We start from the raw sequence: 11,404 nt of genomic DNA on the forward strand, positions 1-11,404 counted from the left end.
GCTTACGTGGTAGTGTATACAAATACCGGCTTACGTGGTAGTGTATACAATACCGGCTTACGTGGTAGTGTATACAAATACCGGCTTACGTGGTAGTGTATACAAATACCGGCTTACTTGGTAGTGTATACAAATACCGGCTTACGTGGTAGTGTATACAAATACCGGCTTACGTGGTATGGAATACAACTACCGGCTTACGTGGTATGGAATACAAATACCGACTTACGTGGTAGTGTATACAAATACCGGCTTACGTGGTAGTGTATACAAATACCGGCTTACGTGGTAGTGTATACAAATACCGGCTTACGTGGTAGTGTATACAAATACCGGCTTACGTGGTAGTGTATACAAATACCGGCTTACGTGGTAGTGTATACAAATACCGGCTTACGTGGTAGTGTATACAAATACCGGCTTACGTGGTAGTGTATACAAATACCGGCTTACGTGGTAGTGTATACAAATACCGGCTTACGTGGTAGTGTATACAAATACTGGCTTACGTGGCAGTGTATACAAATACCGGCTTACGTGGAAGTGTATACAAATACCGGCTTACGTGGTAGTGTATACAAATACCGGCTTACGTGGTAGTGTATACAAATACCGGCTTACGTGGTAGTGTATACAATACCGGCTTACGTGGTAGCGTATACAAATACCGGCTTACGTGGTAGTGTATACAAATACCGGCTTACGTGGTAGTGTATACAATACCGGCTTACGTGGTAGTGTATACAAATACCGGCTTACGTGGTAGTGTATACAAATACCGGCTTACGTGGTAGTGTATACAAATACCGGCTTACGTGGCAGTCTATACAAATACCGGCTTACGTGGCAGTCTATACAAATACCGGCTTACGTGGTAGTGTATACAAATACCGGCTTACGTGGTAGTGTATACAAATACCGGCTTACGTGGTAGTGTATACAAATACCGGCTTACGTGGTAGTGTATACAAATACCGGCTTACGTGGTAGTGTATACAAATACCGGCTTACGTGGTAGTGTATACAAATACCGGCTTACGTGGCAGTCTATACAAATACCGGCTTACGTGGTAGTGTATACAAATACCGGCTTACGTGGTAGTGTATACAAATACCGGCTTACGTGGTAGTGTATACAAATACCGGCTTACGTGGTAGTGTATACAAATACCGGCTTACGTGGTAGTGTATACAAATACCGGCTTACGTGGTAGTGTATACAAATACCGGCTTACGTGGTAGTGTATACAAATACCGGCTTACGTGGTAGTGTATACAAATACCGGCTTACGTGGTAGTGTATACAAATACCGGCTTACGTGGTAGTGTATACAAATACTGGCTTACGTGGCAGTGTATACAAATACCGGCTTACGTGGAAGTGTATACAAATACCGGCTTACGTGGTAGTGTATACAAATACCGGCTTACGTGGTAGTGTATACAAATACCGGCTTACGTGGTAGTGTATACAATACCGGCTTACGTGGTAGCGTATACAAATACCGGCTTACGTGGTAGTGTATACAAATACCGGCTTACGTGGTAGTGTATACAATACCGGCTTACGTGGTAGTGTATACAAATACCGGCTTACGTGGTAGTGTATACAAATACCGGCTTACGTGGTAGTGTATACAAATACCGGCTTACGTGGCAGTCTATACAAATACCGGCTTACGTGGCAGTCTATACAAATACCGGCTTACGTGGTAGTGTATACAAATACCGGCTTACGTGGTAGTGTATACAAATACCGGCTTACGTGGTAGTGTATACAAATACCGGCTTACGTGGTAGTGTATACAAATACCGGCTTACGTGGTAGTGTATACAAATACCGGCTTACGTGGTAGTGTATACAAATACCGGCTTACGTGGCAGTCTATACAAATACCGGCTTACGTGGTAGTGTATACAAATACCGGCTTACGTGGTAGTGTATACAAATACCGGCTTACGTGGTAGTGTATACAAATACCGGCTTACGTGGTAGTGTATACAAATACCGGCTTACGTGGTAGTGTATACAAATATCGGCTTACGTGGTATGGAATACAAATACCGGCTTACGTGGTAGTGTATACAAATACCGGCTTACGTGGCAGTGTATACAAATACCGGCTTACGTGGTAGTTTATACAAATATCGGCTTACGTGGTAGTATATACAAATACCGGCTTACGTGGTAGTGTATACAAATATCGGCTTACGTGGTAGTGTATACAATACCGGCTTACGTGGCAGTGTATACAAATACCGGCTTACGTGGTAGTGTATACAATACCGGCTTACGTGGTAGTGTATACAATACCGGCTTACGTGGTAGCGTATACAAATACCGGCTTACTTGGTGGCGTATACAAATACCGGCTTACGTGGTAGTGTATACAAATACCGGCTTACGTGGTTGTGTATACAATACCGGCTTACGTGGTAGTGTATACAAATATCGGTTTACGTGTGGTGCCAATAGGTCTGTATCCGCGCCTGACTCCATACACATATGGAAAATGATAATCTGCTCACAGAGTCCCCCCTCCCCTCACCCTTCCACCTTTAACAATGGGTGACACAGGGGTTATAAAGGGACCATGCGAGCTGCTACCATGGTAAATTGTTGTTTATGAACCATTAGTGCATTATTGATGCTTTGAGGGTTATGATACACTTTTCACTGTTTGCTGAAAAAGCTATACACGTATTTAAAAATACGTTGTCATTGTAAATGGCAAATTGCGATTGCTTAATGACAGTGTTCCCCATCCGAAACTACAGTGGGACTCCTCATATTTCAATGAAAGCAGGAAAATGTGAATAACTCTTGCGATTAGTTTACTTAATCTTTACTCTAAGGGGTAATTATAACTACAAGCAGTAATTTACCTTACAACCACTATTTGCTATTTGCAGTAACAGCGTTTATTGAAATAAGTGTATACATTTTAGACCATTTTAGACTATACAGGCTCTCTGTATTTGCAAGAGAAGCGGCTTCTTTAGCGTACGGCATAGAGTGGTAGATGTTTTGACTTTCCTGGTCCCCACATTCCTGCGATCTCGATTCTGAGATTGCAAGAAATGCGGCCTTTCGAGCGTAAGGCACAGTTAGGTGCTTGAATTCATAAAACGTCAAAAAACATGCAAAAAACGTCATCCGCTAGCTGATAGCTGGATTTTATTGAATATTTATTTTGTCAGGGAGTGAGCTTGTTCCCTCGGTGAGGTTTAGTGTTTTTAGGCGAGGTTTAGTGTTGTTAGGCGAGGTTTAGTGTTGTTAGGCGAGGTTTAGTGTTGTTAGGCGAGGTTTAGTGTTGTTAGGCAGGGTTTAGTGTTGTTAGGCGGGGTTTAGTGTTGTTAGGTGAGGTTTAGTGTTGTTAGGCGAGGTTTAGTGTTGTTAGGCGGGGTTTAGTGTTGTTAGGCGAGGTTTAGTGTTGTTAGGCGAGGTTTAGTGTTGTTAGGCAGGGTTTAGTGTTGTTAGGCGGGGTTTAGTGTTGTTAGGCGAGGTTTAGTGTTGTTAGGCGAGGTTTAGTGTTGTTAGGCGGGGTTTAGTGTTGTTAGGCGAGGTTTAGTGTTGTTAGGCAGGGTTTAGTGTTGTTAGGCGGGGTTTAGTGTTGTTAGGTGAGGTTTAGTGTTGTTAGGTGAGGTTTAGTGTTGTTAGGCGGGGTTTAGTGTTGTTAGGCGAGGTTTAGTGTTGTTAGGCGAGGTTTAGTGTTGTTAGGCAGGGTTTAGTGTTGTTAGGCGGGGTTTAGTGTTGTTAGGCGAGGTTTAGTGTTGTTAGGCGAGGTTTAGTGTTGTTAGGCGAGGTTTAGGGTTGTTAGGCGAGGTTTAGTGTTGTTAGGTGAGGTTTAGTGTTGTTAGGCGGGGTTTAGTGTTGTTAGGCGGGGTTTAGTGTTGTTAGGCGGGGTTTAGTGTTGTTAGGCGGGGTTTAATGTTGTTAGGCGAGGTTTAGTGTTGTTAGGCGAGGTTTAGTGTTGTTAGGCGAGGTTTAGTGTTGTTAGGCGAGGTTTAGTGTTGTTAGGCGAGGTTTAGTGTTGTTAGGCGAGGTTTAGTGTTGTTAGGCGATGTTTAGTGTTGTTAGGCGATGTTTAGTGTTGTTAGGCGAGGTTTAGTGTTGTTAGGCGAGGTTTAGTGTTGTTAGGTGAGGTTTAGTGTTGTTAGGCGAGGTTTAGTGTTGTTAGGTGAGGTTTTGTGTTGTTAGGTGAGGTTTTGTGTTGTTAGGCGAGGTTTAGTGTTGTTAGGCTAGGTTTAGTGTTGTTAGGTGAGGTTTAGTGTTGTTAGGCGAGGTTTAGTGTTGTTAGGCGAGGTTTAGTGTTGTTAGGCGAGGTTTAGTGTTGTTAGGCGAGGTTTAGTGTTGTTAGGCGAGGTTTATTTAGCCTATTTGAAGTTTCAAAAAGGCATACATTTATTAATGTTTTTTTTAGTGTGGTGTATATCACAATGTAAAGAATTTGAATTCCCCGCCGCCCCTTATAGAAAGGTTTAGATATTTCGATCTTAAAAATGTCCCCTGAAGTTATCTGTGTTTGCAGGAAATGCAGCCCTCTCGAGCATAGAGAAAGTCCTCGTGGATGATCTACTGAGTAACTATCGCAAGGAAGCGCGTCCCGTCAGCAACCCGAACGTGACGACGAACGTGACGTTTGGAATGGAGCTGGTGCAGCTTGTACAAGTGGTAAGAACAATTTCCCGGATAAATAGGGCATTTTGTAAAAAATGAATGGGGGTATACGGCATGTTGTAAAAACCCGGGTATACGGCATATGGATATAAACCCGGGTATACGATTTATTGTAAAAAAAAGCCTCCAGCGTATTAAGAAAACGCTGAATAGCAAAGTAACCATTACGGACAAAACCCAAGAAAAGTGTGTGCAAGTCTAAAGCATCTGCTAAAGGGGAGAGATTTGTTTCAATATTGTCTTAATAACACTCCTCTTGTCCCTCTTCCTAACCTTCAAGAGCAGGCGCGTACACAGGGGGTTGGGCAGGGGGTTGGGCAGGGGGTTGGGCAGGGGGTTGGGCAGGGGGTTGGGCAGGGTGCACCCCTGGCGGCCAAAGAGTGGGTCATTTTTTATTTGCTTTTTGCATGATACCAGTGACTGCGCACCCCCCCACCCCGCCCTCCCATTTTAAAGCACTTGTGATTCTTCCTTGCAGCAAGACCGTCACCAGATGATAACAACGAATGTGTGGGTGAGACAGGTGCGTACCATCCCGAGGGGGGAGGGGAGAAGTAAATTTGAATGGAGCCCCCCAGATACTGGGCACACCTGGGACTGTGCAAGGGCTTTCACCCCTTTAGTACCTTGGATTAAAAGCCCATTTTCATCAAGGATTAAAACCTGAGACGGATAGCGAAGACTTCGTGTATGAAATTTAGTGCAAGGGGGGGAAGCATGTGGAGAGAAGTATGCGGAAAAGTATTAAGGCACGTGATCATCACGTGAACTCATGCATCTCTAGGTCTTCCCCGTCTCCTTCTTGTTCGCTAGTGAAAGCCGGCCTTAAGGTGCTCCAAATATTGCTCATCTATTCCGATCTACACTCTCTAATAAATAATGCTTTCTTGGCTCCTCTTTTCCAATCTACACTCCCTAATAAATAATGCTTTCTTGGCGTCTCTATTCCAATCTGCACCCTCTAATAAATAATGCTTTCTTGGCTCCTCTTTTCCAATCTACACTCTCTAATAAATAATGCTTTCTTGGCGTCTCTATTCCAATCTACACTCTCTAATAAATAACGCTCTCTATTTGCGTCCCTTATTCCAATATATACTCTCTGCTAAAATGTACTATTTGCAATATTGTGGTTTCATCAAATGACGTTCCATGGGCTTCATTCTACCCTTATTTACCCTCTGTGTTAAAATGGTCAACATTTATTGTCCCCCAAGATGTGGAAAAACGAGCTCTTAACATGGGACCCCAGCAAATATAAAGGCATTACAAGAGTAAGGCTGGATGCGAGCCAAGTGTGGATACCGGATATCGTGTTATATAACAGGTTTGTACATTACCTGCTGTCACGGGTTGCGTGACCCTGTGCGTTCACGAGTTGCGTGATACTGTGCTGTCACGAGTTGCGTGACACTGGAAAATTGTAACTGATAGTGTGATTCAAACACTCTGTCTGAAAATGCAGGACATTGAAATATATTCGTTACATTGTTATGAGTTTTGCTTGACGCTGTCTGCGTGACAAGTATTACGCGGCGACTGTGTTGAGAAGCGTGACACTATAGATATGCGTGACACTTTATAAATACGTGACACTGTGTAAACATGTAAAAACATACAGGACACGGTGATGATGCGTGACACTCTAGAGTTATGCCTTGCACTGCAAAGAGACTCGTGAAGAGTTCGCTTCAATTGTGAAACTGTGTGGCACTTTATTAAGTTGCGTGACAACGATAATCAGATATAATCAGATATACATCACACTTTCGTCAAATATTACACTCTTTTCCGTATAGCATTGTAACTAGATGCATGAAACAGGAATAACATGCGTGACACTATAAAAAAAACATACGCGACACTGTGATAAGACGCGTGACACTGTGATAAGACGCGTGACATTGTAAAAGCATACGCGGCACTGGATCAAACCATAATATATGAGGTGCGTGACACTATGATAACAGGCGTGACACATTACTCCGCTTCCTCTTAGTGCCGATAATGACTTCAGTGGTGGCACGGAAAAGTTCAAGACACCGATCATCGTTGACTATACCGGACAGACCAGCTGGTTTTGTCCGGCGTCTTTCACCAGCACGTGCAAGATTGACGTCACTTACTTCCCCTTCGACGTCCAGACATGCGCAATGAAGTTTGGATCATGGACTTTTGAGGCAAGCACTAAGCTTAGCACATACTAGAGTTATTTCACCGATTCGAATCTATTTTCGTTGCGAATCGTAATGTAAAATATGCTGCCCGAGAATATATTTTTTTTCCAGGAAATTGATTCAAACGTTGCCTTAAAACAGCTTTTTTTTTAGGAAATTGACTCAAATATGTTGCCTGGTGACTATTTCTTCCATGAAATCAATATTATATAAGAAAACTTTTTTCAAGGAAATCGATCTAAGCATGTTGCCTGGTGATAACAATTTCTTCCAGGAAATCGATATTTTATAAGAAACCTCTTTTCCAGGAAATCGATCTAAACATGCTGCCTGAGAACAGCTCAATGACGTCCAAATACGTCGAGAGTGCCGAATGGGAGCTTCTGAAGACTACCAGGAAACGAAACGCCGAGAAGTACTCGTGCTGCAAATACCCTCTCACAGACGTTACCTTTCACATCAACATTAAGAGGAAACCACTTTTCTACATCTTCAACCTTGTAGTGCCGTGTATGATAATACTTTCCATGATCCTGCTTGGCTTCTTCTTACCGCCAGAGTCTGGGGAGAGAATAACACTCAGTATTACCATATTGCTTGCGATGGCTGTGTTCCTGCAACTTGTTGGAGAGAGTCTTCCTCGAAACTCAGAGACGATTCCCTTACTAGGTAAGACTATCGAGAGTTTGCCTCGAAATTCCGATACGACTGCGCTACAAGGAGAGTTTTGCTGCCACGAGAAAAACAAGTGTTTTCACCGAATCAGCTTTTACATTGAATTCCAACAATTAAATTTCCACTCTGTTTTACCCATCAGAGCGGGCGTAAATGATCAGCTATAGGTTTCTTTCCAAAGTCAGCATTTATTCCTTTCCTTTTCACAGGAACGTTTTACATAGCGATCATGGCGGAGATCTCCATCTCCCTTATGCTGACTTGCTTCGTGCTCAATATCCACTACCGAGGCACCGGCAACACAGCTCAAGAAGTGCCCATGTGGGCGAGGATTGTCATGCTCCAATGGCTTGGATACCTTCTCTGTGTCAGGCGCCCGGACGGCAGCAAACCTGCCATTCACTCGGACAAGACCCTCATCAGAGACACTCGTAAGAAGGGGGGGTACTCCGTGTCGCTTGCGTATGAATACGCAGACATGGGGTTCGCACCATCCGGGAACTGCCACTGTAGTCGATGCACGCATGCGCGCTTGCAGTACGGGACTCAGGACCGTAATCACGTGCATCAGGACCGTAATCACGTGCATAGTCCTGAGGATGGTAAATACGTGGAAAACCGGTACCCAGGGGAAGCGTCGCCTATTGGATCACCCGGATGGAAGCGGCGTCCAACGGAGCCTACGCTAGCCGAGGAGATAAGTGTACTCTCTAACAGTATCAGGCAACGAGAGAAGGTAAGGCGAGGATAATTGAAGTGCTTCATGTTGTCATTTTTGTTGTTCATATTATAAACATCTGCATTTTTTCGTTGTCTTCTACATCTTATCACAACCATCATCATCATCATTATCATTTATCAACACATTCATCATAATTTCAATCACAGTCGTTATAGTTATCATCACAGTCCGTCCTGGTGTACTTATTCTTGTTATCCCTTCTCTCATTGTATTATCCCTTGTCTCACTGATTCTTATTATCTCTTGTCTCACTGATTCTTATTATCCCTTTTCTCACCGATTCGTATTATCCCTTGTCTTACTGACTCTTATTATCCCTTCTCTCACTGATTCTTATTATCCCTTCTCTCACTGATTCTTATTATCTCTTGTCTCATGATTCATATTATCCCTTCTCTCACTATTTCTTATTATCCCTTCTCTCACTGATTCTTATTATCCCTTCTCTCACTGATTCTTATTATCCCTTCTCTCACTGATTCTTATTATCCCTTCTCTCACTGATTCTTATTATCCCTTGTCTCACTGATTCGTATTATCCCTTGTCTCGCTGATTCTTATTATCCCTTGTCTCACTGATTCGTATTATCCCTTGTCTCACTGATTCGTATTATCCCTTGTCTCACTGATTCTTATTATCCCTTTTCTCACCGATTCGTATTATCCCTTGTCTTACTGACTCTTATTATCCCTTCTCTCACTGATTCTTATTATCCCTTCTCTCACTGATTCTTATTATCTCTTGTCTCATGATTCGTATTATCCCTTCTCTCACTATTTCTTATTATCCCTTCTCTCACTGATTCTTATTATCCCTTCTCTCACTGATTCTTATTATCCCTTCTCTCACTGATTCTTATTATCCCTTCTCTCACTGATTCTTATTATCCCTTGTCTCACTGATTCGTATTATCCCTTGTCTCGCTGATTCTTATTATCCCTTGTCTCACTGATTCGTATTATCCCTTGTCTCACTGATTCGTATTATCCCTTGTCTCACTGATTCGTATTATCCCTTCTCTCACTGATTCTTTTGATACCTTGTCTCGCTGATTCTTATTATCCCTTGTCTCGCTGATTCGTATTATCCCTTCTCTCACTGATTCTTATTATCCCTTCTCTCACTGATTCTTATTATCCCTTCTCTCACTGATTCTTATTATCCCTTCTCTCACTGATTCTTATTATCCCTTCTCTCACTGATTCTTATTATCCCTTCTCTCACTGATTCTTATTATCCCTTGTCTCACTGATTCTTATTATCCCTTGTCTCACTGATTCTTATTATCCCTTGTCTCGCTGATTCTTATTATCCCTTGTCTCACTGATTCGTATTATCTTTTGTCTCACTGATTCGTATTATCCCTTGTCTCACTGATTCGTATTATCCCTTCTCTCACTGATTCTTATTATCCCTTGTCTCGCTGATTCTTATTATCCCTTGTCTCGCTGATTCGTATTATCCCTTGTCTCGCTGATTCGTATTATCCCTTCTCTCACTGATTCGTATTATCCCTTCTCTCACTGATTCGTATTATCCCTTCTCTCACTGATTCTCATTATCTCTTCCCTCACTGATTCTAATTATCCCTTCCCTCACTGATTCTCATTATCCCTTCCCTCACTGATTCTTATTATCCCTTGTCTCACCGACTCTTATTATCCCTTCCCTCACTGATTCTTATTATCCCTTGTCTCACTGATTCTTATTATCCCTTGTCTCACTGATTCTTATTATCCCTTCTCTCACTGATTCTTATTATCCCTTGCACTGATTCTTATTATCCCTTGTCTCACTGATTCTTATTATCCCTTGTCTCGCTGATTCTTATTATCCCTTGTCTCGCTGATTCTTATTATCCCTTGTCTCACTGATTCTTATTATCCCTTGTCTCACTGATTCGTATTTTCCCTTCTCTAACTGATTCTTAATATCCCTTCTCTTATTATCCCTTGTCTCACTGATTCTTATTTTCCCTTGTCTCACTGATTCTTATTATCACTTCTCTCACCGACTCTTATTATCCCTTGTCTCGCTGATTCTTATTATCTCTTGTCTCGCTGATTCGTATTATCCCTTGTCTCACTGATTCTTATTTTCTCTTGTCTCGCCTACCCTTTTTCCCTTCTCTCACCAACTAGTGTAATCCTTACCTCTCACCTACTCTTATTCATGCTATGTGTTAGGTTGAGAAGCACCAGGAAGACTGGAAGTACTTCGCGATGGTGATGGATCGCCTGTTTTTCTGGCTGTACTGCTCCACCATCCTGATCTCGTCCTTCACCATCATACTGCAGCGGCCCTCTGGCGAACCAGACAATTGAAGAGAAAGGAGACCTCAGGCGAGAGACAATTGAAGAGAAAGGAGACTTTAGGCGAGAGACAATTGAAGAGAAAGGAGACTTTAGGCGAGAGACAATTGAAGAGAAAGGAGACCTCAGGCGAGAGGTCAATTGAAGAGAAAGGAGACCTTAGGCGAGAGGACAATTGAAGAGAAAGGAGACCTTAGGCGAGAGGATAATTGAAGAGAAAGGAGACCTTAGGCGAGAGGACGAAGACTTGGACGACAAAGCAAGCAAGCGAACTGGATTTAAAATTAACTCAATTAAATTTTAACTCTTAAAAATGTGTTCTTTTAAGTCGAGTTTTGAAGTCGACGAACAGTGTTCGCCTTTATTCACTTTTCATCTATTCAATTGCGGATGTAAATGGTTCAAGTCGAGCCGTCGTTGCCTAATAGAGGCTTCTCATTTTCGCCATGTTCTGGCTTACTTGGAAGAGAGAGGATTTGGCACGAGTTAGTCCGATGTGTACAAAAGGGATCGGTCTTTTCTCTTGGCAGGAATGTGTTAGAATACAGACTTCCTAGGCAGAGAAAGTTGAGTCTCCCGACAGCGTACTATAATAGTAGAAACGTATATACGTATAGAAACGTATATTGAAACTAGACAAAAAAATGCATCAGAAATTATCTGGAATATATTTACATGATTACTATTTGAGAAAGAAAAACAATGTCTACCATTCGTCTTAGTTGTCCACGTATTTGGCTTTTACATCCAAGGATGCTTATTCCAGAGCATTTTTGCGATTCTGATGCAATTTTCATCGCATCATCGCGAGTGTAA

General features: G+C 42.4%; 1 protein-coding gene across 4 annotated transcripts in view; it reads left to right on the top strand.

The window, feature by feature from the left end:
- The window catches only part of LOC116603627 (acetylcholine receptor subunit alpha-like), a 19,950-nt gene extending 8,725 nt beyond the window's left edge, over positions 1–11,225 (top strand). For all 4 annotated transcript variants that reach the window (XM_048719663.1, XM_032365158.2, XM_032365157.2 and 1 more), the window contains 7 exons: positions 4,533–4,675; positions 5,160–5,204; positions 5,899–6,008; positions 6,681–6,861; positions 7,167–7,527; positions 7,743–8,269; positions 10,463–11,225. In XM_048719663.1, coding sequence (XP_048575620.1) covers positions 4,533–4,675; positions 5,160–5,204; positions 5,899–6,008; positions 6,681–6,861; positions 7,167–7,527; positions 7,743–8,269; positions 10,463–10,600 — 1,505 coding nt within the window. In that variant the 3' untranslated portion in view covers positions 10,601–11,225. The remainder of the gene's footprint in view (positions 1–4,532; positions 4,676–5,159; positions 5,205–5,898; positions 6,009–6,680; positions 6,862–7,166; positions 7,528–7,742; positions 8,270–10,462) is intronic.
- Positions 11,226–11,404: the final 179 nt, after the last annotated feature.

The sequence above is a fragment of the Nematostella vectensis genome, chromosome 12 (genome assembly GCF_932526225.1).
Source record: "Nematostella vectensis chromosome 12, jaNemVect1.1, whole genome shotgun sequence".
Classification (NCBI taxonomy): domain Eukaryota; kingdom Metazoa; phylum Cnidaria; class Anthozoa; order Actiniaria; family Edwardsiidae; genus Nematostella; species Nematostella vectensis.